Raw genomic sequence first — 27,553 nt, forward strand, 5'->3', positions numbered from 1 at the left:
ACTTCTGTCTTTGATAGTGCCATTTTCAGTTTTGTTTAGACTCTCATTCTTTCTGGTCCTGAAAATAGCCACCTCAGATCTACTGCAAGCAAATCCAATTTAATGTAGTAAATCTTAGAGAAAGAGGACTTTGGCCCTGGCAGTGAGCACTATACAAGACTCTTAACCTACGGACTGTGCAGCATCATGGAGAAGCCTAAAATGGATTTAAATTGTTATGACACAAGAGAGATCATGATAATGCTTTTGCCACAGGGGTGGAAACAACTGCATCCTTCTGGGAGGTCCAGGGGAGGCTCCTTGCCATCGAAATGTAATACTGAAAGAGACCTTAAGTGGTCATCGGGGGAGAGTCATAAATCTGGCTGTTGTCGAAAGTTTTAGAAATACCGATTCGCAAGGCACTACTCCAACCTTCTCAAATCAGAATTTCTAGAATGAAGGGCTCAGGAATCTGATGATCAACCAGACTGTGGGAACTTCTGTTCACACAGCCCTTCCCACTCGAGGGATTCCTGGAACAGAATTCCTTCAGGGTTTTTCTTTAGTTGGTTGTTGTTTTTTTTTCCCCGCCCCCTGAAACATTGCAAGCTCAATGCCTCACAAGACAGCCAGCCCTTCATGGAAAATGTGTATGTAGTGTATAGGCTTTGACTGTCAGAGATGGAGGGGAAGGATATTTGAGGCACAGCCACAACCAGAAATCACCAGGAAACAGGGAGGTAAGTTTGGAGTGGAAACATGAAACCTGTGGTCCGGTTACGGAGTGACTCGAATATCAAATTAATGAGTTTCAGCTGCATCCTCTTTGAGAGGTAGACCCTTGATGGGATTTGGTCATCACTGGCTTTAAAAGAGTCTGCCAAAGCCGAATGGATTGGGGATCAAAGAGACTGGAAATAGGGAGAACAGCTGGGAGTTCAAGTTCAACATTCAGGAGTTCGAGTGAGGAGTCATAAGGACTTGCTCAGAAACAGCAGGAAAGGCAAAGAGCAGGAAAGTATGAGCCATGTTACAGGGACAGTCCTACAAAGCTTGACCGAATGGGGGAAAAGTCAAAGCTGATTCTGGGGTTTTGAGATTCTTGAGTGCTGAAATAGTAACAAGAATGAGGACATCAAGATTGAGAGCAGGTTGGGAAGTCAGATGGCAAACCAGGCTTTTGACATTTGAAATGCGTTGTTCCCGGGGCACCTGGGTGGCTCAGTGGGTTAAAGCCTCTGCCTTCAGCTCAGGTCATGATCTCAGAGTCCTGGGATCGAGCCCCACATCGGGCTCTCTGCTCAGGGGGGAGCCTGCTTCCCCTCCTCTCTCTCTGTCTGCCTCTCTGCCTACTTGTGATCTCTGTCAAATGAATAAATACAATCTTTGAAAGAATGAAATGCGTTGTTTCCGTCACCAACGATTTTGTCACCTGTCCCAAGACAGAGCTTAGTTATGACTCCCTTTGTATGCTCAGAGCTTGGCACAGAATAGGCCCTCAAAGTGTTTGGTGAGTTAGCAGCCACTGTGATACCTTCTTCTCTCTGCTTCTGTTTAGGCTTTTACTAATTCTCACTTAAAGAGTCGCAAGCCCCCAGGACCGCCCCAGCTCCTGCTGCTGTCTTTGTGTGGATTAGAACAAGGTGCTCTCTCTGAATTTATGAATTTAAAAAGGGGGCTTTTATACAGATGTCGTGAAAAGAAGGGGCACATGCACCCCAATGTTCACAGCAGCAATGGCCACGACAGCCAAACTGTGGAAAGAGCTGAGATGCTCTTCAACAGATGAATGGATAAAGAAAATGTGGTCCAGATGTACCATGGAGTATTACTGGGCTATCAGAAAGGATGAATACCCCAGTTTTGCACCAACATGGACAGAACTGGAGGAGATTATGCTGAGTGAAGTAAGTCAAGCAGAGAAAGTCAATTATCATATGGTTTCACTCATATGTGGAACATAAGGAATAGCATAGAGGAGATTAGGAGAAGGAAGGGAAAAACGAAGGGGGGAATCAGAGATAAATCCTGAGGGACTATGGATGCTGGGAAACAAACAGGGTTTCATCGGCAGCAGGGGGTTGGGGGGATGGCTTAGCGCAGTGATGGGCATTAAGGAGGGCACGTATTACACGGAGCACTGGGTGTTATATGTAAACAATGAATCATGGAACATGACATCAAAAACTAACGATGTATGTATGGTGACTAACAGAAAAAAAGGGGGGCTTTTATCTGGGTGGATGCTGCTCTTTGTCCCCTTGGGGCTTGGAAAGCCGTGCACACCTTTGCGGGAAGATAAGGGCTGCCCTTCCTATAGGGCGAAGGCTCCCACTCAAGAATGGAGGACAGGGACCGCTCAGGGCAGAGGTGGCTTCAGACCACACTCTTCTCTTCCGCTGGGCGCCCTGGACAAGTCCCCCAGCTGGTCCCCTTGATCCCTCCCCGCCATTTCTATTTCACAAGAACATATTTTTCTAAAAATGTCACCATAACACATTCCACTTCAAAGCTTTCCTCCCCAGCAGGAGCCTTCAGGATAAAGTTCAAAGTTCTTAACTTAGAGCTAAAGTTCATCTGCGACAACTTCTCAGCCTCTTCCCCCGCCACTCTCCTTCACTGTCCTCCTCTCCAGCCATAGTCCCCAAACCAGCCACGCAGGAGCAGCTGCACCAGGTGTCCTGCATGTCCCTCGTGCCCCGCCCGGCTGCCACTGCTCCTCCTTTCCCACCGGGACTGTCCTGCCTTCCTGGCCGCGATCTCCTTGAGGACTAAGAACGTGATTTGTTCAGGTCGCTTCCCTAGTACCAGTATCTTGGCCACTGGCTAATGCTGGTGGAACGGACGACCAACTTAGAAGCCAATGAAGAGCCAGATTTTACACCCCATCCCGGCCCCCAAACCAAACCAAAAAACCAAAATAGAACGACACAAAACAAAGTCAGGGCACCCTTCTGCTGCTTTTCTGTTATGCTTAAAATTCTCATGTAGGGGTTTACTAAATATCCACACACCAAAAAAAGAAAAAAAATTTTTAAAGTTTTTGCTGCTTTTTAAGCATGAGGTAGTGTATTGGTTGTCAAAGGCTTTTATGTTCCACACTTTTCTTAATCTCGAAATGGCTATTCATTTCGCGGTCAAAGATCTATGGGAAGAAATTGCTTGGAATGAAGTCTGAGGCTTCCTTCGAAGGCTGGTTTGCTCTGGTGGGTGTGTGTGTGTGTGTGTGTGTGACTTGGGCGAGAAGCCTTACAGAAGGGCACAGAGATTCAGGGAACGCGCTTGACCTGGTTGCAAACCTCTGCTTGGAAGCCGGAGCACGTCCTCATCTGCCCGAGCGCGAACGCCATCGGCGCGGTCTCGGACGGTGCTTCCACCTGTTCCAAACACCGGGCCGACCCCACCTGGCGGTGCTGCCGTAGTCTGTCCCAAGGCCCTGCCTGGAACCTCCAGGCCCACCGATGTTTATTTTTTCTGGGCGCATTCCTCTGCTTCCCACCAAGAATGTGAACAAGCGGCGAGAGCAGGTCCGAGTCAAGAAGAAATGTTTCAGTGTACGCCATCACGCGAGTTTCGACCAAAACTTCACAAGCAGGCAAAACAGGGCGTTGGAGACGCGGACAGGCGGGTGAGAGGTGCGCCGCGGTCACGCAGGTTCACACACTGCCATGGTCGACCCCACGCTTGTTTGGGACAGCGCAAAAGCAGAGGCTTATTCTGTCCGTGGTTCTCATGGTCTCTAACAAAAACCAGTAATTGTAGTTGTTCTTCCTAGAAATCACGACGTTACTAAGGAGAAGAGATGCGGGTCGGGGCATAAGTACATATGCTAAACGTGTACTTTTCCCCATGCTTTCGGCGTCATTGAAAAGTATTTTCTACGGGTTCAGCGTTAATAGTTTTCATGGATCTTTTCTAGCTAGTCTTTATAGTTTCTGATAGCGTTTTAGTTTTTGACTCTTTTTTTTTTAAAGATTTTATTTATTTATTTGACAGACAGAGATCACAAGTAGGCAGAGAGGCAGGCAGAGAGAGAGGGAGAAGCAGGCTCCCTGCAGAGCAGAGAGCCCCGATGCGGGGCTCGATCCCAGGACTCTGGGGTCATGACCTGAGCCGAAAGCAGAGGCTTTAACCCAACTGAGCCACCCAGGTGCCCCAGTTTTTGACTCTTTAAGTCGGGTTTTGAAAATAAATGAGTAAGTCGTTACCAATTTTAACATCTATTTATGACTATCAACTATTACACAAGAATTGGGCTCTACACACTGATTTTTCTTTCATATTTTTCCCTTCCACATCCTGTATGTTACATGTACTTTGCTCGCTGGAATCACTAACTAGAGATACATTCCAATGGAGCTTGCTTTTTAATTTTGGCTTGGTGTCTATGATAAAGTCTTACCTTATCTTCCAGACAAAACCTTGAACGTCTGAAGACCCAAGTGTTCCCCAGTGCAAGGCGTAATGATTATAATGAGGATATTAATTCATACTTTCTCTGATTTATGCTGTAATCATACAAGTATTTTCCACTTTCCACAAACTGCTTCTCTTTGCAATATGCCCAATATTCACGTTCCATAAAATTAAGTTGATATATCATTTCATATTGTTGATATCAAAATAGTCTTTCCCCCCTTCTTTCTTTGAATATCTGTCGAGTGGCTCCTGGGGAGCTCAGAGAGACCTATTTGCCTCTAGAAGAAACAGAATCCTGCCTTAAATGTCCCCTCCCCAGCAGCCTCATGGCCTCCAGTCCAGCACTGGGTTTACTCCGTATCCAGTAAATACTTGTCAATCTGGACTTGACGTTATAAATCATTGCATCATTTATTTCCGTGCTCAGGGGTAAGGAGTGCTCATCTATTGGTAGACTACTCTTACTTTCCAAGTTCCGAGTCCCACCCACCCCTGAGCTCAAGGGAAGGAACAATCTATTTCAATCTATTCATTTCTTCATTCACACAAAACTTATGTAAGGGGAAAAGGAAAAGCAGAAGGAAGGGGAAAAAGTCAGGACACTCTTCTGCTTCTTCTCTGTTATGCTTAAAATTCATCATGTAAATGTTTACTAAATTTGCCACAAGAGATCAACTGAGAACAAGATGGTAAGGCTGTCTAGCACAGTGTCTGACAAGGGAGATGCTCCATATTTATCAGAATGTAATGTACTAAAACCAGAGGATCTCACTCCTTTATTGCTACACGACTGCCATCCTAGTTTCTTCTTTTCTCGTTTTCATCTCAGGAACGGTCTGGGTGCGCCTTTATACACACGCGTCTATCTGTCCGACGGTTCAGTGCTTAGTTACCCAGGGACGAGCAGACAAGCAATTAAGTCCAACGTTTTCCTCAAATCTCTTCTATGGTCTGAGAGACGCCTCGAGGAAGGGACAGAGGAACTCCTACATCAACGGATGATGATTTTTATCTCCATCAGTGACCCACAATTTGGTGACTGGTGCAATGAGAAATTAAGAAATTAGCACACTTGTATGACTGTCATTTCACAGTCACTCAAATCAGAACTGGAATGCCACAAAAACAACTCCCTGTTCGCCCAGAGAAAAAAAAGAAAGAAAGTAAAGGGGAAATTCAGATTAGTCACAGAGAAGTTCCCCCGCCTGCCTGCAGAAGCTGCGGTGTTAAAACTGAGAGAGTGCGTTCTGCTCTCTCAATCGCCTCTTCTCTCTGGCCCTGGGACCTCTGTGCATTTTCTGATTGATAAGCTTTGTTCTCCCTTCATCTCCTTCCTTGCGGAGAAGAGGTCAGTCTCCCCCAGGCTCCCCTTTGCCACAGTTTTCCTCTTCCTTGCATCCAAACTGTGAAGATGGAAGGGGTCCAACCCCTGGACGAGAACATGGGAAACGCACCCGGGCGAAGACTCCAGAAGAACAAGCTATTGCTGGCGGCAGCCGTGGTCCAGGGGCTGGGGCTGCTCCTGTGCGTCACCTACATTTGCCTGCACTTCTATGCTTCCCAGGTAAGACGGATGCTCCCCTGGGCACCTCCCCCCCGCCTCCCAGCTCAGGCTGAGGCAGCTCCAGCAAGCTCCAGGCACTTGGAAATAATCTGGTGCCCACACTGGTCACTGGCCCCTACCTGCCCCGCAGGGACTGTGAAGTGTGGTCAAACACCCTCCTGTCTCTCTTTTCCTTCCTTCTTTTCAGTAGGGGCAGTGGTGAGGCACAGTAGAGGTAGGTAGGGCAAGGGCATTGCTTCTGGTTTCTCCTCCTCCTCCTCCTTCTCCTTGCCATGGAGGAAATCTGGTATTGCTTTATGAGCTCTCACTTTGAAACCTGGAATCACTGGTACACTTGCTTTAGCCAAATCCTGCTACTAAGCATCTGATCAGGGAATTTATGAAAAAGGAAATAAGAAAGGGACCTGTTCCACTTTCCCACTGTATTCATAAGCCCCACAGGCGATGTGCTTTTGGAAGATGCTGAAGGTACCGGTACTAAGTCCTTTCAATAGCTCATCCGTGGATTCTGAGGGCAGAGAGGCGTGTGTTCACGTGTGTCTGCCTACGGCCAAAGAGCTGCCCTGATAACTTAATGAGAGATTGGTTTTTTTTTTTTCACTCTCTCTCTGCCAATCACAACTTATAGACATCACTTTGCCTTTTTCCACTTTTTCCAGTATATTATGTAGTGTGTGATTATCTTTCTAAGTATTTCTCCCACTTAATGAAGATGTTCTTTCTCTTTTTCCTTCTCTTTGTTCTGGTTCTTTATACTTTTTTTTTTTTTCTTATTTACTTGTTCATATCTACAAACATTTTTTGGTCTTTAAGGATGTTCTCGGCTGCAGGAGATTCCACTGAAGAGAGAATAAATGTAGAGTCTTCCCACATTCCCTTGGTGGGGCTAGTCTGAGAGTTCGTTTCCTTGGCAGGTCATTTCAGCTTACAAATTCTCTCTCTGGTAAAGGTGAGGCAAGGGGAACTTGAATTTCTGATAGCCATGTCAGAGACTGGGTACCTCAAATTAGACCAGGATAAGATAAGAAGAGTCCTAACCAATGCCTGGGCTTGTCTTTGTCTACAGGAAGTAGGGGTTTTTGGTGCACGGAGGCTGGTGGGAGTGTGGTTGTGATCAGTGTACCGCGGAGAGGGCTCATGTTCCTGAATTCCAAAAGTGTAGCTGGTGTCGGGTCAGGTCCGCAGACCGGCGAGCACAACAACGTGCCAGTGCTCTCTCGGTCTTGCCACCTATCTCCCTCTCTGTGCAAAGCCCCTTGGATGAAACGAGCGTAGGCGATCACGGGGCAGGGGTGGGCAGAGGAGTAATGTGTCCATGGCAGGATGCCCAAGACATAGACCGGAATTAGGCTTTCTGAGAAGAAAACAAAGCGAATGAACCAAAATAGAACAGCTGAGTGCGTTCACCAGGTCTGGGAGCCCTGAGAGCGTTTTTTCAGACAACCACAGTGTACATATTTCCTCAGCCTGTGGGGCGGTAGAAAGACAGGGCGGACGACCCAGTCAAGACTCAGCAGTTGCCCTGGGGCTCAGAGCAGGACAGAGGAAAGGGTGAACCAGAGAGCCAGCCGGTGGCTGTCCGCCCGAGAGTGTGAATACCTAAGAGATGCTGAGAAGGAGAGAAGTCCTTTCTGGCAAGTCACCCAGTGACTCTGTGACAGAGCCTGGAGGGGAAGCTGACTGCGGGTTTCCAGGACGCTAGAATTCACTGAGCCCATTTCTGGGAGAGGATTCGCTTTCTCTGGTCCCGGCACGGAAGTGGAAGCAAAGACACAGGAGGTATGTTAGATCTCTTTGCTCAGGAAATGTGCCCTCATACACTTGGGGTACAAAATTTGGGGGGCACAGATGTTTGAAATGCTTCACCTCACATCACCTTTAATTTTTTCCTTATTTCTTCGCTAGACTGTCACGGCTAACGTCATTTCTTGTACCGTTGTAGGACCCGGGGCTGCACAACGGGTCCTTACCTGTCATCTCATGTGTCTGTTAGGGGGAAGGCTGGCAGAGAGGGGTCGTGTGTTCTCCCTGGAGTCTGATCAAACGGGCTGCTGGGGGCAGTTTGTGTGTGGGGGCGAGGGGTGTAGTGTAGCTGATGGAAAGGGGACCTGGACTGGTAGCCTTCCTAAACTCGCTGAGAAGACTGGGATTTTGGTTGAAGGAAGGGGTAGGTGGTGATATAAATCCAATGTCTATTTTATAAAACATAATATTCCAGTGATGTGTCTGAGGGGTGAAACTGAGCTTAAATGCTGATCACTTGTCCGGCTGAACTGGATCTCTTTTATTGTAGGAAAATATATTTGGAGAATAATCGTGATTTTTCCTAATTTCCCAGATTTAACTTTAAGCTTTATAAAATAACTGCCTCCATGTAGAGCTCTGTAAAAAAACAATAATACAGATACAACTATTAAATTGCATTTGACAGGGGACTTTCCCTTCAATGAAGTGTATTTAGTGAACTCTGTTTTCTCAGGCTCTGCTAGGCTGTATTGACTTACGTGAAAAGCAGAAGTCTTCGTTTTTGAGATACTAGAAAAAAGATAGGTCTTACCCACTCCTCCTTGTAACTTCCCTCTTTGGGCCTTGATTTACTCATTTTAACACAAGGCAGTTGGATCACATGATCAGAAAGAATTCTCCCAGCTCAAGATGCTGTGAGTACGTAGTTTATATATATAAATTTGTAGAACGGGTATGAGGATTTGAGAAATACAAACTATAAGTAAATAGACCTTTGTGTCTAAGCTTATGGATTTCCTGCTTCTCAAGAAGGGACTGGAGGAAATAAATTTTGCACATGTATTTGTAATCTGTATCTACTTATACACCACATGCTTCTCTGCATCACCTGTTCTGGGCTAGGGAAATGTCTTATTTTGAAAGGGGAAAGAAGCATCTGTCCTAGAAGTATATTGAGGATACAAGTCATAAAACTAAGTGTTTCTTTCACCAGAACCAACACACGCTGCTTGGATATTTACTGGGACTGCCATTTAAAGTCCAGGGCTCCCCGTTGTACCTGTATTGTCAGCTGGGGACAATGGCAGAAACGAGCTGACCTGTAATGTGCAAAGCTTTTGTAAATTAGATCCACGTGGGGCTCAGTCGATTAAGCGTCTCCCTGCAGCTCAGGTTGTGATCCCAGGGTCCTGGGATGGAGCCTTGCATTGGGCTCCCTGCTAGGTGGGGAGTCTGCTTCTCTCTCTCTCCACGCCCTCCCTACCCCTGCTCGCTCTCTCTCTTGCTATCTCTCTCTCCTAAATAAATAAATAAAATCTTAAAAAAAGAGAAAAAAATAATATCCGCGTGTCTCAGGGCTTTTGAAGCTAGGGCTTTCCCAAGGTTTGTACCACCTTTAACGTAGTACTTAATATATGTGAGGGCTTTTAGTGATAATTCTTCAGCAAATCCCACAGTGAAAGGTTTATACTCTTACCAGTTTAACTGCTGGAAAGAACAGAGTGGGGGTAGTTGGAAAGTGAGTGATCTCTTCTGTGCCAGTGATGCCCAGAATTAGAACTCAAGAGTTTTCCAACCAAGTTTCAGGCAGTAACTTGAATTTTTTTTATCCGTATCAATTAGGAAGAAAAAGAGGTGTTTTTGCTGAAGAAATCTTGTCTCAGATTAGCTCAGTTTAAATGCGTCCCCATGTAAACGAACACATTTTTTAGAAATTCTTTTTTTAAATGGCAGACATGCAAATAAGTGATTTCCAATACATCTGAATTTGCGTTTCATAAGCAATTCTGTGAGAGTGAAAAAGAAACGTCTGAAGTGTTGAACTAAACTTGTCACCAATTATTTTCAGGTCTTCAGGGGAAGTACTAATAAAAAACACAGAGAATCTTTAGATTTTTGAGCAGGCATCGGACATAGTCTATCTACAGATAAACCCCAGAAACTCAGAGGTGGTACAAGCTGGGGGAGCAGGTAGTGCTTCAGCTCATACTAGAAGGAGGAGTGGAAATTCTTTCAATGGACAAGACAGATGGTGGCCTCGGACAGGGGCAGAAGGCTTCCTCGGTAGAACCGCAATTTGTTCAGAGTGGTTGAAGTTGAGTGTTCATAGGGGAAAGTGGCAAAAGGTGAGGCTGAAAACCTAGGCGGGGGCAGATCACAAAAGGTCTTGTGACTCATGCTAAAGGAGCACACTTCCCTCTACTCTATGCAGAAGAGAATACAGGACAAATTACTAAAATCGCTTCTCCAAATTTCGCTTCTCTCGTGTGGTCTACCTATTGGCAAATGAGAGTGAGTCACATCTCTTGCGGCACTAGGGGGCACCACAGTAAAACTAACCATTCTCGGCTTTCTCGGTTTCTGAAAGAGCGCGGGCTCTTTCGCTGAGGGCTTCGGATTCTCGGATTAGAAAGAGTATGATGCCTCCAGCAGAAAGGACGAACACCCAACTTTTGTAGCAACATGGACGGGACTGGAAGAGATTATGCTGAGCGAAAGAAGTCAAGCAGAGAGAGTCAAGTATCATATGGTCTCACTTGTTTGTGGAGCATAACAAAGAACACGGTGGACATGGGGAGATGGAGAGGAGAGGGAGTTGAGGGAAGCTGGAAGGGGAGATGAACCATGAGAGCCTATGGACTCTGAAAAACAACCAGAGGGTTCTGAAGGGGCGGGGGTTGGGAGGTTGAGGAACCAGGTGGTGGGTAATAGGGAGGGCACGTACTGCATGGAGCACTGGGTGTGGTGCCAAAACAATGAACACTGTTATGCTGAAAATAAATAAACAAACAAACAAAAAAAAAGCTTTTCTTAGGAACCAAGTGCTGATCCACGTGGAAGAGAATGAACACGTTGGGGGGGGGGGGCGATGTTCAGTATTTACACAGTGATCGATGACAAATGTAGATACATGTTCTGACCCATGTACTCAAAATAGGACAGAGTAATGTGGCCGGAGATCAGGCTGGAAAATGCCACATATGTATATGGATATAGAAACACACACACACACACACACACACGAGATCTGGGAAGTGAGCGAGAGGGTCTCAGTATAGACCAGGGGTGTAACCTCCCGGTTCCTTTTCTCTGATCTCAGCCCCTCGCCACGAGCACGGAGTAGACCCAGCCTTGCCCAGGGCTGCCCACGCTGCCCTTCCAATTCCACTTCTTCTAAGAGCAGTTACCCTCGTGCCCTTTACTCTTAGAGAAACTGCACTTTTCCACCCTCTTCAGGGATTCTTTACTCATGGAAACGGATGTTAAACTGGAGGTCGCTAGGTTAGGGGAACCACGTACGATGTTTTCATGTCATATTTAGTGAGTTAAAGGAAACAAGAGAAATACAGAGTAGAAAGGCGTTCCCCAGTCACAGGTGAAGCCTGTGGTCCTGGCTTCCTATAGCTTGTGGGTTGCCTGAAGTCGCCATACTTTTGATATCCATACTTTTTCAAGTCAAAGAATGAAAACACGTCCTTATAGGACAAAACGAAACTTCTCAAACCGCTGAAGGAGCTGTTGGGGTATGGACAACAGCGTGCTGGGCCAGGAACCAGACGACTTGTTCAGTGCAGCCTTCCAACCCCATGACCCTGGGTAAATTCTGTGACATTCCCAGAGCATCCATTTAATCATTTTCAGCTGGAACTTGGCTTCTGTGGGGAGCGAATGCTGTGGTATCAAGCTGTGCAAATGCTGAGACTATGATTATTCATGGACTTGCTTCCATAGCCAGAGGACCACTAAAATGTCTACACCTGGAAAAACACCCCATAACGCAAACCTCGGAAACCATATCATAGTCAAGGTTAACCTTAACTTCACGAAGCTTGACTTTGCTACTGAAATTTATACGATCAAAAACAAATAAACGAATCCTTGTAATAATTCTAGCATTTTTGAACGTAGATTTCTAAGAGCTCATGACTGCGTTAGAGGAGAAAGGAAGGATGAGGGGGAGAATTTATGAAGGTGTACGGTGTTATTGGGTTAGTGGCTGACAGTGGTTCAGAGACCGAACTTACACACTTAGAACAAGGCCAGTCCATTCCCCCCCGCCCCGCCCCGTCTGATGTATTTCATCCAATTCTCCAATGACTTGGTTGCCGAAATGGGTAGAAAATTATGTCTAGAAAAGGCATGTTGTCTTGTTCACAATACTGAAAACACTGGGGATCTGATTAGCATAATTAAAAATTATTTTTCCTTTCAGCAGACCTTCATTCTAAAATGTACCTTAGGTGGGTTGTAAATTCGTAGAAATTTGTCTAGCTTTGCTAACATGTAAATGCTACTTAAGAACATACTCGGACAGAAAAATAAACGAACACTCAAGCTTAATGCTCACAACACTAATGTGATCACTGCCTGTGGATAGAAAACCATTGCCAAAGCGTTGCCCTGTATCTGTGGGGAAGAGAGGGCCCCGTGCGTAGACGAAGGACCCTCAGCGCTGGGCTTCTCTGTAGCTATAGCTGGGGCACAGGCCTAGAGAACCACAGAAACCATCACAGATCTGGATGAAAACGACAATATCACAAAACACAAGCAAGCAGCATGACAGTCATTGAGGGCAAACACAAAAACCTGTTGGGTTATAAAATAAGTTGTAAAACACATTTTATAGTTCAGTAATACAAAATATATTTTGAATTACTTGTGTGTTGGGTACCTAATGTTTTCAGCTTCCAATGCCCTGAAAGTTCGTAACTTGACCTTGTAATAACAGCCCCTCGTCTTGCAGAATTTCCCCCTACTTTTGTCCTCTCTAGTTCATAACAACTTTGGAGGAAGTTAGGTGTTCAGTTTTGCAATGAGGAAATTTGAGGCATGAGAGACTTTCCTAGGTTTATGTAGAAAAGTCAGGGTTAGAAATTAAGACTGGTGGGGCAGGGCGCCTGGGTGGCTCAGTCGGTTTAGCATCTGCCTTTGGCTCAGGTCATGATCTCAGGGTCCTGGGGTTGAGCCCCACATTCGAGTCCCTCCGCATCTGGCTCCCTGCTCAGTGGGGAGTCTGCTTTTCCCTCTGCATCCGCCTCTCTACTTGCTTGGGCTTACTCTCTCTCTCTCAAATAAATAAATAAAATCTAAGAAAAAAAAAGAAAGAAAGAAAGAAATTAAGGCTAGTCCTTAGCCATGACTCCACAACCCTAAGCTTTAAATATTTTGTCTGCTTGTTTTAAAATTTGTTTCCTTTTCTGACATCAGTAGTTTTTGAGGAAAAATTAAGGGAAGGATTTACAGCCTGGTATCGAGGAAGAAGATTCTTTTTCAGAGGAGAGTTAAATCTATGTATGCAGATGTTGACAACATGATCGATGAAGCTTTCCAGTCACGTGATAACTTACAGGTTATTTTCATAAGTTGGAGTATTGCATGTGTGGTCTATTCATGGACAAGAAAGAGGACCTCAATTTGGGCACTAACTCATTATTTCTCTGAGCCTTATTTTCTCTCTTTCATTGCTATTTTTTAAAAATAATGAGATTCAACTGCATAATCTCCCTGCACCTTTCTAGTCCATCACACTCTGAATCGAAGATTTACTTTAATGTGAGAGTGTGATTTGTTCACTATTTCAAATACCTATTCAACGATGTATTCGTTTTTTAGGGCGGCCATAGTAAATTACCATCACCTCGGTGTCTTAACAGAAATTTGTTCTCTCACAGTTCTGGAGGGTAGAAGCCCAAACTCAAAGTGCTGGCAGGGCCTTTCTTCCTGGGCAGGCTCTCGAGAAGACCCCCCCTCGGCTCTTTCCAGCTTCCAGTGGCTCCTAGCGGTCGCTGGTGTTTCTCGGCTTGTAGCTGCGCGGCCCCAAGCTCTGCCTCCCTCTTTGCCTGATCATCTCCTTGTGTGTATCACTGTGTCCTCTCTTCTTCCTTGAAGGACACCAGTCATACTGAGTTTAGGGTCTGCCCGAATCTAGTTAGCCTCGCGGTAACTTAATTAACTACATCTGCAAAGACGCTGTTTCCAAATGGAGTCACTTTCTGAGGTGCCAGGGGGACACGGATGCGGGGGCACTTGTTCAACCCACGACGAACACTTGTTCGCTTACTTGTTTAAGTGTCTCTGGAGGGACGGTTACCCGTCAGACACAGAGGAAGCGGTGGTTTGCAACACACGGTCTCCTTGCCCTCCCAGACTTTCCGACACAGCGGGGAAACAAGAGGGCTGCAGGAGCAGTGGCGCCGTGTGGGAGAAGCACCGGATAACCGAGTGGGGTACAGTACGAAATTTCGCTGAGAGGTTTCAGAGAAACTTACCTACCTGCTTCGGTACCTGGTTTCTTGACTGCGATTACAAAGCAAGCATACTTTTCTTTTCCCTCAGGTGCTTTGTTTCTCTACCACTCGTTATCAGGAAGTCTTTAGTTTTCTTTTTTTAAAATTTTTTAATTTGAGTCTAGTTGGCCCACAATGTTACATTCAGTTCGGTGTACTACATAGTGATTCAGCTTCTCTGTACATTTGCTAGGCTCACCACCTGTCCCCACACAATGCGACTACAGTATCATTGACTGCCTTCCCTACGCTCTGCCTGTTAGTCCACTGACTTACTCATCCCGGAACCGGAAGCCGGGTCCTCCTACTCCCCTTCAGCCATTTTTCCCATCCCCCACATCCATCAACTTGTTCTCTGTATTCATCGCTCTGATTCTGCTTGTGTTTATTCATTTTTTTTTTTAGAGTCCACATACAAGTGAAATCCTACGGTATCTGTCTCTCTCTGCCCGACTTGTTTCACTTAGCGTAATACTCTCTAGGTGTATCCGTGTCCTTTTTAAAAAAGATTTATTTACTTGAAAGAGAGAGGGAGAGTGAGACAGGGAAGCAGACTCCCCAGTGAGAGGAGAGCCCGAGGCGGGGCTCAATTCCAGGACCCGGAGATCATGACCTGAGCTGAAGGCAGACTAAGCCACACAGGGGTCCCAGCTTTCATCCTTTTTATGGTGACATAATATTCCACTATCTACATCTATGCCAATGCTTGTGGTTCTATCTATCCATCGACCTACCTACCTGCCTAGCTGCATACCAGACCTTAGGAAGGCTTTAGTTTAAAATTTCCTTGTCATGGTCACCACCACCATCATCCCACTGATGACTTCCACCAGCCGCCAGTCTCAGTTTGCAGCAGAATACAGGCGGAGGATCATTTAGGCTCATGCAACTGAGGCTAAGAGCTGCACTGCGCAGCCGGCGCTAGAGAGATTTCTGATTGTTCACTAACCATCAGAGGGGCCAGCTGGGGGGGGAGGCCTGCTGTTTTTATTACAGCAGAAGGATTTACAGTGTTGAAAGATCTTCTGTTCAAAAGGTCTTCTTATCACCCAGTCTCCTGGGATTTCTCTTTTGAATGTTGTGATTGGCCCGCTCCGGGACCTGGAAGTGTCTGTAGGCATATTGCTTAGTCTGTCCATGGTGTAAACAAGTACTTCCTATTCTCTACTGTTCATTCTACCAGTTTACCTGCGGTTGGACATCAAGATGAGGAAATTAGGAACTGAGGAAGGGAAAGGACTTGTTCTGGCTTAAGACAAGACCCAGGTGCTCCCATTCCCAGATCAATGCCTTATCTGCTCTACTAGGTTGCCCTCCCAAAGCAACGGTCCTTGCTTTTTGCACAGCAAGTGAGATGGGGAATGAGTGACTTCAAATAGAAAGAGATTGATTGTAATAATTTTGCAACTCCCTTTGTACTCAAGGATGAATAGGGCCATTTCCAAAAAACCCTGAGCAATGCACAGAGTTGGCTAGAGCCCACATCCGATATTACATGATTATGGAGTCACATGCTAAGGTCTGGGCATTGTCTAAGGGGATAAGTTCCACCTTAGCTCAGCAAACATTTATTGACTAAGCCATTATGTCTGAGGCATGGTAAGACTTACGAAAATGCAGCTGGTACATTGTAAACGGACCCTTCCAACTGCTTACAGACTAAGCTGCTAACAAGGATATTATAGTGGAGACTTAACTCAGTCACCGTGGTGAGGAAGGGAGCTCTTGGAAATGAGCTGGCAGACCCCTGTGTCAGTGTACTCTGAGGACTTTCCGGCATGGAAAGGGAAACCCAGATACAAGGAAACCTTTCCCTTGAGGATACAAAGAATTGGTCGCATTAGGTCAATCAGATAATTGTAAAAATTAATTGTAAAAGTGTGCTCAGGTCACATGGATGCTTTTGCCTTTTCATTTGGTTGTTTACCTGAATACCTAGATTCCTCGCAGGAATTTGTTAATTGCTAAGCATTCAGGACCATGAACCACAGTTTTTTTCTCTGAGACAGAGAGGAGAGGCTTAGTAAGTGCGTCTTGGAGGGATTTCCATTACGAAGCAAACTGGACAGGAAGAGTGGAAGTGGTTAGAGAGAGCAGGCTACATTTAGCGTGCGCAACGGGCTGTGTAGTAGAGAGGAGAGGAAACGTTAAGAGAGAGATTATAGCGAAGAGGTGCCGGTGGCCATGGGAATGCAGAAAGCGAGAGTTTGGATGGCAAGTCAAATGGCTTTTCTTTGTGTTCATTAAAGCACAAAAGACTATTCAAAGAGGTTTTCAAAGTCACACATTTTCATCTTTAAAAAACAGGCCTTTTGGAATAAGTTCTCCTGAATGGAGAAACCTCTTTGGCCAAAGAACCAGTTTTTGCCCATTCTTCTCATTTCCCCCCTCTGAGGGCTAAGAGGCGGGCCCTTCGCAAGGAGGCTGTTTCCACTGAGGAACACGAAGTGCGCCGGGAGGAGAGTCCAACCAGCCGGTTGCAATGAGTGGTGTGTGGAAACTTCCATATGTTCAGAGGCTCCTTGCTGAATACCCCGACGGCTTGCGAGGTTTTACTCTCAAGATCTCTCGGGTCTCTTCCCTTGACATGAGGGTTGGGAAAGGAGCGGCTCACGTCCCAGTGGAGGTGGCGTGGTGAGCTGGGGAGTCCCCTTCAGAGATCTGTTTCCCCAGCGTCCAACACCGGTGCACGCCAGCGCACTCCCACGTCAGATCTCGACGCCATCCCGATACCAAGGGAGGAGGGGCAAGGCCCGCAGAGTGAACGCAGATGCAGAGCCCACTTCCTGCTTCCCATTGATGTCATTCCCTCTTGCCACAGACGCCCCTCTCGAGGACGACTGCCAAATGAGAACAAAGTTGGCAGCCTCATGCCACATCCCAATGAGTCAGAATTAGAAACTCACACTCCAAAGTCGAGCTCTTTAAATAAGCGTCACCTTTTTGGGAACATGGTACATAGTGCTGGGTAAGCGCTAGACACCAGACATTTCCTCACCATGTTTTTGGACAAGTCAGTATGCAAGATGCTGAGAGAGGCCAGGAAAGGACCAAATTCTGGTTCCTCTTTGTAGCACCTGCTTGCTGCCTACTTTATACTTATCCATATAAGAATATGAATATACTGCTCCTTGCCAGGACAATTGTACCTAACAGAGCTGAGCTAAAAGTTTCACCAACCTGTACTATGCAGACAACCTTGTAGAATTGGCTGAAGAGCTTTTTTTTTTTTTCCTGAAGAACTTCTGGATATTTTGAGATCTCTCTGAATATTTTAACAACTATTTAAAACCTAATATGTTAGTCTTGATCAATACTGATGATGAAAATAATTCAAATTAATCTTGGACCATCAGACATTATTTTCATAGGGCTTTTATTCTCTCTCTCTCTTAAGATGGTATAGGATAAGAGAAGGGTTATTATCAGGAACTTGGAGTTCAACCAAACTCAAGTTAATACCTGTTTAATCGTGAGCAAGTTCTTAACAGTATTGATTCTCATTTTCCTATCTGCAAAACATGGGTAGTTATTATTCATACTTACTAAGATTATTTCGCACAGCAAATGAGATAACGAATCTGAGAAAGAATAACCGAGTGCATGGCATGTGGAATGTTTATTCTTTTTCTTGAATGCCAAGAGTGGTCTCGTTCCTAGACCTTCCTTCCATGGAACATCTTTTGCTTATCTGGTTCCTTTTCCTCTTTCAAGGCCTCTGTGTCATGTCTTTCCTCCTTGAGCTGCAGTGATTTTTTTCTTTTTTTCTTTTCTTTTTTCTTGCTCTCTGGAACTTTATAGTACATACTGTCTATTGACTATTAGTAAAGGTTTTATGTAGAGGAAGGGTTTTGTTTCCTCAACTGGCATATAAGTTTGTCAAAATAAGAATTGTCTGTTCTATTCCTCTTTGTTCCCAGAGTGGCCTCTAATGCCTGCCAACAACAGATACTCCGTAATTGCTGATGCTGTGTCAGACCAGCAAATGATATGGCAATCATATTATCCAATCAATTACTGAGTAATTCAGTAGAAAAAACATTTCTTGTTTGCAGCAAGATGATTTCCTTTATACTCACGTTCCGAGACCAGTTCATTCAAACACCGGGACTGGACTTTCTCTGATGCACCGGCCCTGCATTCAGTTTTGAGAATGACGTGGGCTCTTCAGACTTGCCAGATTGAATAATCTTTATTCTACAGCTTGTTCTTATGTGGAAGTTCTCTGGGACCTTTGATATTTTCCTATTTCTTTTAGTATTTGGAGAGGATCTGAGGATTTTGCTTTTCTTGATGTTAAAAAAAACCATGTTTATTTGTATGTGGGTAAAATAAGTATCTCTGATTGTTTTCTGCTAATCCTTCTCATGAAGCCCAGATCTTTTTCTTTGGGCTACAGAGAGCCAAAGGGTGAATATTTCAGGGACGCTGGTAGTCTTTATTCAGTATTTTATTAATTCCTTGATTCTGTCGTCATACATGAGGCTTGACTGATGTTGCACAGAGGAGATTAAGAATGTGATATGGATCTCGTCTTCCATGTGCACCCAGGAATAATAGCTGAGACTCGTCAACTCCTTTCACTGTTCCAGGCCACATACCGAAGACACAAAACATGAGCCCATTCAGTCTTCACAACAACACTCTAAGATACAGATCTTACCATTTCCACTCTACAGATGAAAAATCTGAAAATCATCAAGGTGGTACCATTTACCAGGGTCACACACTTAAATAGTCTTGTAGAGCAGATGAGACTTCTATCCAGTGTAGAATGGAAGTCAGTAGAGTGTTTTAATTTTATTTTTTATTTTTTTTTAATTTTAGGATTCCCTCTTGGTATCTTACATCTTTTGGGTTTTAACAATTGAATACTGGCATGTACCCGCCATTACAGTATCACAAAGAATAGTCTCACTGCTCTGAAACTTTTTTACTCTACGTATTCATCTTTCCCTTCTCCCTAACTCCTGGAAATCACTGATCTTTAACTGTCTCTGTGGTTTTACCTTTTTCAGAATGTTTGATGTGTAGAATCATACAGTCTGTAGTCCCTTCAGAGTGGCTTCTTTTACTTAGTAATATGTATTTAAGATTCTCCCACCTCGGGGCACCTGGGTGGCTCAGTGGGTTGAGCCTCTGCCTTCGGCTCGGGTCATGATCCCACAGTCCTGGGATTGAGCCCCGCATTGGGCTCTCTGCTCCGCGGGGAGACTGCGTCTTCCTCTCTCTCTCTGTCTGCCTGCCTCTCTGCCTACTTGTGATCTCTGTCTGTCCAATAAATAAATAAAATCTTCAAAAGAAAAAGACACCTCCACCTCTTTTCATGGCTCGATGGCTTATTTCTTTTTAGCACTGAATGCCAGTGCAGTGGCTGGACGGATCACACTATGTTTACCCGTTCACTTACTGAAGAACATCTTAGCTGCTTCCAAGTTTTAACAATAACGAACAAAACTGCTATAAACATCCCGGTGAAGATAGTGACTTTAAACACTTGCTATGGGGGTAGAGAAGCCAAAAATCAGGGATCTGATTTAGGCTTTGAAGGGGGTGCTGTTTCGACGAGTAGACGCAGCTGGAGGGACATTCTTGGCAGACAGAATAAAGAAAGCAACTAGTTTTCAAATGCTTTTGCCAGACTAAGTGTTGGGTGTGCTCACATGTTATCTTACTTAAACTTTACAGTCATCTGAAATAGTCCAATAGTAATATTATGCCTTATTTTCACAGAGCTAAAAACCAATGATCAGAAATAGTATATAATGTTTCCAGACTTTTTCTGGGACAGAAAAGTGCCCAGCACGGCACTGTGAGGCTCTCCTCCAGAACAAGGGAGTGGGTCCACGCCCTGCCAGGTACTTTAGGATTTGTTGTTTTGAATCCCAACCACTGGCTGGAGATAAAACACAGGAGAACTGTGACCCTGGGCATGTTGATGGCTGGGCACAGACAGGTTGAGGGCAGGGATCTAACGAAAACTGGGACATAGAAGAAGAGATTGTTCATTTTTCCATTGAGGGCCTCCTGAACAGGGAAGCTATGAGTTTCCCTCCCTGGGGCGAGAGGGTGGGGTAATGCCATCTTCCACACCCCTTCCCCCTAGCATGGCTGAACTTTAGCATGAAACCCAGCACCTCCAGTGGAAGCTGGAGTTACTTACACAAACCCGGCCCCTCTGCACCTCACGGGGCATCTTTATTAGGGCAGGTCCGTGAGCCAGCACAGTGGACCTCTCCGTCAGAAGACCAACACAGGCCCCCTACATCTACCAAGTCTCCTGATCATAGAATGCTCCAAAGCATCAGCTTCAGTCAATGGATATAGTCAATGTGCTAAACGGGAAAAATGCGCAGGCAAGAATACTTTATCTAGCAAGGCTGTCATTCAGAATAGAAGGAGAGATAGTCTCCAAGACAATGAAGAACTACGGAGTTTGTGAACAGTAAACAGTTCTGCAAGAAATACTAAAGGGAACAAGAGACCAAAAGCAACAAAGACTGGAAAGGAACAGATACAATCTATAGGAATAGTGATTTTACAGGTAATACAATGGCACTAAATTCATATCAATAATTACTCTGAATGTAAATGGACTCAATGCTCCAAGCAACAAACATAAGGTATCAGAATGTTTTTTTAAAAAAAGACCCACCAATATGCTGCTTACAAGAGACTCATTTTAGACCCCAAAACACCTCCAGATTGAAAGTGAGGGGGTGGAGAACCATCTATCATGCTAATGGGCATCAAAAGAAAGCCGGACTAACCATACTTATACCAGACAAACTAGATTTTAAACCAAAGGCCGTCATAAGAGATGAAGAAGGGCATTATATCATAATAAAGGGGTCTTTCCAAAAAGAATATCTAACAATTGTAAATACTTATGTCCCTAAATTGGAGCAACCAAATATATAAATCAATTAGTAACAAACTTAAAGAAACTCTTTGATAATAATACAATAATAGCAGGGGACTTTAATGTCCCACTTACAGCAATGGACAGATCATCTAAGCAGAAGCTCAACAAAGAAACAATAGCTTTGAATGACACAGTGGATTAGATGGACATAACACTTAAAGAAAAATTAGTACCTCATCTACTGAATCTGTCCCAAAAAATAGAAAGGGAAGGAAAATTTCCAAACTCAGCCTAGGAAGCCAGGACATTTCTCCAAAGAAGACATACAAATAGTTAACAGATACATGATACCACCTCACACCTGACAGAATGGTTCAAGTTAACAACTCAGAAAACAACAGATGTTGGCAGGATGTGGAGAAAGGGGAACTCTTTTGCACAGTCGGTGGGGATGCAAACTGGTATAACCACCCTGGAAAACCATATGGAGGTTCCTCAGAAAGTTAAAAACAGAGCTGCCCTATGACCCAGCAATTGTGCTACTGGGTATTTATCCCAAAGATACAGATGTAGTGACCAAAGGGGCATCTGCATATCAATGTCTATGGCAACAATGTCCAAAATAGCCAAACTGTGGAAAGAGCCAATATGTCTATAGACAGACGAATGCATAAAGAAGATATGGTATGTACAATGGAATATTACTCAGCCATCAAAAAGAACGAAATCTTGCCATTTGCAAGAATATGGATAAAATTAGAGTATATTATGCTACACGAAATAAGTCAGTCAGAGAAAGACAAAGATCACATGATTTCACTCATATGTGGAATTTAAGGAACCGAACAGGTGAACATGGGGGAAGGGAAGGAAAAAAAACCAAGCTAAAAACAGAGAGGGAGGCAAACCATAAAAGACTCATAATTAGAGGGAACAAACTGAGTGGTTCTGGAGGGGTGGTGGGTGGTAACTTGAATTAAAAAAAAAAAAGATTGTGCATACTACTGTATACTACTGTTTTGTATCAAAAAGAAGGAAAGAAAGAAAGAAAAGAAAAGAAAAGTATAAAGTTTCCAAATGCACAAAACTAGGCAAGTCACAATTTCAACTGAGTCTGACTCCTCAGTCTGTGATCTCTGTCCCATCCTACCTGGCTCTAGTCAAGAGCAGAAAGATTACAGAAAACGGCTGGTGAGAGCATAAGACACAGACAGGATATGTGTGGCTATAAAGCTTGACGAGGAGGTTGGAGCCAGGCCATGGAGGCTCTCGAACTGGGCACAGTGGAGGCGTTTCAGGGCAGTGGGGTAGTGAGTGTGAAGTAATCAAATACGGAGGATGAAGGAAAAAGTCGTAGAAGTGCAGGGAGCAAGAGAAAGGAAGGGACGTCTTCTTTTATTTCACAACGTTGCCCGGATTTGATGGTACTGATGTAGTGAGAGGCTTCTGAGAATCCATAAATGTCTAATACCGGGCAAGCTTCAGGAGAGGGAACAGGAAGCCTGAGTCTGGAGTTCTGTTAGATCTACGCTAGAGAGGAAGTCATGTGCGCTTGCCTTCCTGCCTCTCAGCGCTGCGGTCTCAGAGAATGTCCTCTTGATGACTACCGACCCTGCTTCACCAGGGTACTTCAAAACATTCAGAAATGTCTTTGATTTGCAGGGACCTTTTTGAGATTTTGCAGAGTCAGTCAAATGAAATCATGAGGACTTCTAGATCTGAGAGCTAGATGTAAGCTTGGATGAAGAAGCTTCCTGTTTTTCCTCTTTTATTACAACTGACCTAGAATTACACTTTTAAAAGCCAAATCTTGGACAGTTAAAGCTCGAAGGGATGCCTGGCAATTTTTAAAAATGAAAAAACTGACTTCTAGGGAAGTTATGAAATTTGCCAAAGATGCCCGTGAACCTGCCTGGCTGACCTTAGCACTGAGGGTGCCGTGTGCTGAGCCCTGTGCTCGTTGTGCTATTCCACACGCTGCTTCCGATTCTAATTACGTGGCCCCTCGTGCTGGGCCCAACCAGCTGGAGAGTAGTGGGGCCATGTATTTACCCAGGGGATTATGATGATAGTGTAATATGCCCTTCGAGAGGCTCTCTTCCAGAACATTGCCTTAAGCACGACGGACCCAGATTCCAGCATCACACACAGTTCACAGAGGGGACAGAACCATACCCCCTCAAGCTCTCAAGTCATCCCAAGTCAACACCTCTATCCATGGGCTCCCCACTGACTTTAAATGGCCTCTGAGTTCATCCACTGGCAGGCCTCAGAAAGGCTCTCCCTTCTTCCTAGGCTGCCTGCTGTTTCAGCTTGGTAAGGCTTGTGATTTGACTTAGAAGGAAAGTAGGGGATTCCTCATCTGTGTGGGCAGTCCTAGTGGAATCCGCTTGGTTGCAGCCACCGAGCGCCAGGAGAGCGGGAAGCTGGGATTCCACACCCCAGGGTATGAAAACAAATCCCTCCCCGTACTTTTGATCACAATGTTTTGCCAAAAATAACCTGTGAGGAGAGATGTTCTTGGCAGGAGTACTAGGTGGTGCTTTTTGGTTTTGGTTTTGTTTTTAATTTCCTTTTTTCGTAGGTGACACAGCGTATGGTGAAAATTTTTTTAAATATGAAAAAGTAGATCATGGAGAGTAAGCGTCCTCCCACTTGTGACCTCAGGCTTCCAATTCCACTTCCCAGAGGCAACATTTATGAGCTGTCTTGTGGGTATTCTTTCAGATAGAGTCAATGCCCATACATGCATTATTAATATTTTTTAACGTGAATGGTGATATACTTTATATATGATTCTGCCTTTTTTCCCACTTCATGTGTTTTGGAATTTGCTCCATATGGAACTGCTTTGTTCTTTTAGGCATTAGATCACTGTAGATATTTTATCTATCAGCTTTCTTTAGTATTTTACTTCTCTCTTGCTGCTGAGCACCCACTTGATTCAAGTTAGGTTTTTCAAGTCATTGAACAGAAGAGGAAGAGACATTAGAAATACATGCACTCAAATCTACTGAACTCTGCATGATGAGACCGGTTCCTATTGCCCGTGTGACCTGAAAATACAACAGTCTTACTCCCGGGGTTGCAGCGAAAGAACAAGCAGCAGGAAGCTTCTGGAATTCACTCCCAGTACATTCTGCGGGCTTGTGGCTGTGATGGGTTGTTTGGTCACAGCCTTGCTCAGGAGGGCATCTCTATGACTGAATGGATTTTTCAAGATGCCTGTTAAATGCTCCATTATCCAAAATGGGAAAGTGGGGCTCGGAGAGCCAAAACAATATACCAGAGAAGAGTGTGGCGGAAGTGGAGACAGATCTTAGATGCATGCTTGACAGAGCAGAATATTCTAACTTATCTTAGCAGGTGTTCTAGAAAACAAGGGGGCGGTAGAAAGTCTGAGTCTAATCTTTGTAGAAAACACGAAGTGTCTTATCAAGTCATTCCTTCTATAGTCCTGCATTTTTGCTTAATAGAATATGACTTGTCAATTTCATTTGTTGGCTTTTTCCCCCCTAAAAACATATCCTTTTTTCTCCTTCAGGTACCACCTCAGTATCCTCCAATTCAAAGCATCAGAGTACAATTTACCAGTAAGTATTGCTCAACTGATTCATGTTTTTAAAGAATCTTCCTTCTAGTCTCTTAATTTCTTCCAGAAGCAGAATCTCTCCTTACCCTTTGGGAAGCGCGAAATCCTGCAGTTGTTAGAGCCTGCATATGCCATTTTCATTAGGTACATAGAAGGTGTATAGAGAAGACAAGAGAGGAATTAGTTACCAAATATGTGGTTGTCACTGTATCGATCACGTTATATGCCTCTCTTACTCCTTCCAGGAAACCTCTGAGTAGGAATTATTCTCATTTTTTAGGAAAGAAAACCAAGGCTTCGCTTCTTACAAGGCTGTCTGACTGTATGACATATCATTTCCCACTAAATCAATTACAGAACAAGTTTTTGTCTTAAGGAGAGTGGGGGGGGGGCATGTCTTGGATATGAAGACAAGGTGATCTTCTAACTACCAGGATAGCATTATTCGGATCCATGATTCATATTAGGACAATCACCAGTAGTTTCTATATGGATATTCATTTATTTATTACATTCTTCTGAGTCTGAACGGAAGTATATCTTGCCTTCCACCCTCATTTTCCATTCAACTTATTCCCCCAGGGGCCTGGTGCAAAGTAAGAATTAAATGAATTATGTCCAGTAGTGGAGACCTGTTCTTTCCTATCACTAAGGGTCATGGGTGAAAATGGGGAATCCGAGATGTGGTTGCTTGGCCACTGAGGATGATATTGTGAGGTAGAAATAAAAGAAATTTAGTCTTTTTGCTTTGCACTTGGAATGGCCAAAGCTACCAAAGCCTCCTTTACCCTTCATTTTCGCCCCCTGTGGTGGTAACTCTTCCCAAGGCATTTGCCAGGAAAAACTCGCAATAAGATAAAATGGAGAAGCAGGTCTGTGTTCCTGAGCTCTTTCTCTGGCATCTTACTGAGCAGAACTGAGCCCACAGACATTCTGTGCTTAACGCCATTATTAAGCTTAAGTGACTGCTGGCAAAGGCCAGTCATCCAGTCCCAAGGCATATGAAAAATTTGCATTTCACGGTCAGGTGGAGAGAGGATAGAGAAGCGGTAACAAGCTTTGTGTGAGGTGGTGTACAGGATCTGGGCAAGTGGCCTCTTGCTACCCTTTGCCTTAATCTATCTGTTGAAAAAGAAAGGAAGCAGTGAAATGACCAGCTCTTCCTGGTTTTGAAAACTCAGGGAAACCTCGGAGTTCCATTGCCTGCCACTGGTCTGTTGTGACTACTGCCGGTTGCTATGACCTCTCCGTTTCAGAATCCCATCTGCACCTGAAACTCTCTGGGCCACTACAGTATTAGCTTTGCCTCTTCTTCCATCCACAGGGGAAGCAGACTCCAACCCTCACGCAGAAACACAATGCTTGCTCTTTCTTTCTTTCTTTTCAAAAGCTCTCCCTATCATTTTCTCTTCACAAGTTTTTAGAAGGATTAGAAGGTTGCCCAGTGCTGTGCTAAGGAATCTCTTTTTTTCTTCTTGCCCTCCCCTCCTTAGGGTGTGAGAATGAGAAAGGTTGCATCATCACATCCCCAAACAAGGAAGAAACCATGAAGGTGCAAGACAATTCAATCATTATCAACTGTGATGGGTTTTATCTCGTCTCCCTGAAGGGCTACTTCTCACAGGAGCTCAGCCTCAGCCTTAATTACCGGAAGGGTCGGAAACCTCTCTTCTCCCTGAGCAAGGTCACATCTGTTGACTCCATTGGAGTGGCTTATCTGGCTTTCAAGGACAAAGTCTACTTTAACGTGACCACTCACAGTGCCGCCTACAAAGACATTCAGGTGAATGGTGGGGAATTGATTCTCATTCATCAAAATCCTGGTGGATTCTGTGCCTACTGAGGACCCAAGGGCTGCTCCTGAGCCAGACACCAGCACGAACAATGAACCGGGGTTGGACAGGACTCTGATTCTTCCTTGGGAGTGAAGACATTGTCCTAGCTTAGCCCCCATATATGGCCACACGGGATGTGACCAGAATCAAATTCCCCAACTCAGGGATATTTAAAACTTATTTTATGTACCAATTAACTTTATTTATCCTTATGTCTTCTAAATCGCCTACCCCTCCGCCCTTATGGTTGCTTCAAGCCTACGAGGCACCTCTACAAGAATGAGAAAATGGGCGCCTCTTCCTCAAGGCACATTACATCTACTGGTCAGGAAACTGTCCTAATAAACTTTCTTTATGGAAAAAGACACTTGACTACCATTTGCTGGAAATTTGATATCTGGCTTTGTCAAAATGAAGAGGACCAAGGAAGGGGCTCTGAATCGGCCGGAGGTGGTGTGGACTAATGGTTGGCAGCCAAAACTGTCTCTCCAAGACGAAATTAGTTGCAGTTTGCGTAGCGTCTAATACCTCTCTCATTTGCTGGAGTTCAAACGGAAAATCATCTTGAGAACAGCTGGCAGGACTTGAAGACAACCAGCTGAGAAATACTCTGCTCTGGGCTTTTTTTTTTTTTTTCTTTTTTCTTCACCACTTTGCTTGCTTTCCCTGCCTCCATTGTTCTTAATAGAAATTTCCCTTCAAGGAATCATCCTGGTGATGTGATGCTGTGAAAAATCTAATCACTGATTTCAGGAAAACTGAGGGAGAGTTTTCTAAACTGGGAGAGTGAGATAATTTATTGTTGAGAGTTTTCTTTATGGCATGGGAGAGCAGTGAAACTGGACAGCTCGGGGTAAAAATCAGTAAGAATTTCGGTGGTCTGGGAAGGAAAGCATGTTCTTTGCCACTGCCAAACAAACCAATACACGTACATTCTCCTGCTTATGCTGAGATCCGCACTCAGCCCTATTTCGTGTACATGTATACCGCGTTGCTAGCTTCAAAAATGAAGCAGTTCTTGCATGCAACTTTATGTCAAGACAT

The 27,553-nt window shown here is 44.6% G+C and overlaps 1 protein-coding gene across 2 annotated transcripts; it reads left to right on the forward strand.

Annotated features, from left to right (window-relative positions):
* The first annotated feature begins 5,812 nt into the window (after nt 1–5,812).
* On the forward strand, nt 5,813–27,137 carry TNFSF4 (TNF superfamily member 4). Of its 2 annotated transcripts, none has more exons than XM_045983524.1 (3): nt 5,813–5,965; nt 24,627–24,675; nt 26,168–27,137. In XM_045983524.1, the coding sequence occupies exons 1-3, from the start codon at nt 5,813–5,815 to the stop codon at nt 26,515–26,517; spliced, it is 552 nt and encodes a 183-aa protein (XP_045839480.1). In that variant the 3' UTR covers nt 26,518–27,137. The 2 variants fall into 2 exon arrangements, 1 of the variants encoding a protein (XP_045839480.1); XR_006815687.1 differs by lacking the exon at nt 5,813–5,965 and adding an exon at nt 7,484–7,744 and having other exon boundaries at nt 26,168–26,253.
* Nucleotides 27,138–27,553: the final 416 nt, after the last annotated feature.

Source organism: Meles meles, chromosome 17 (assembly GCF_922984935.1).
Source record: "Meles meles chromosome 17, mMelMel3.1 paternal haplotype, whole genome shotgun sequence".
NCBI classification, from domain to species: domain Eukaryota; kingdom Metazoa; phylum Chordata; class Mammalia; order Carnivora; family Mustelidae; genus Meles; species Meles meles.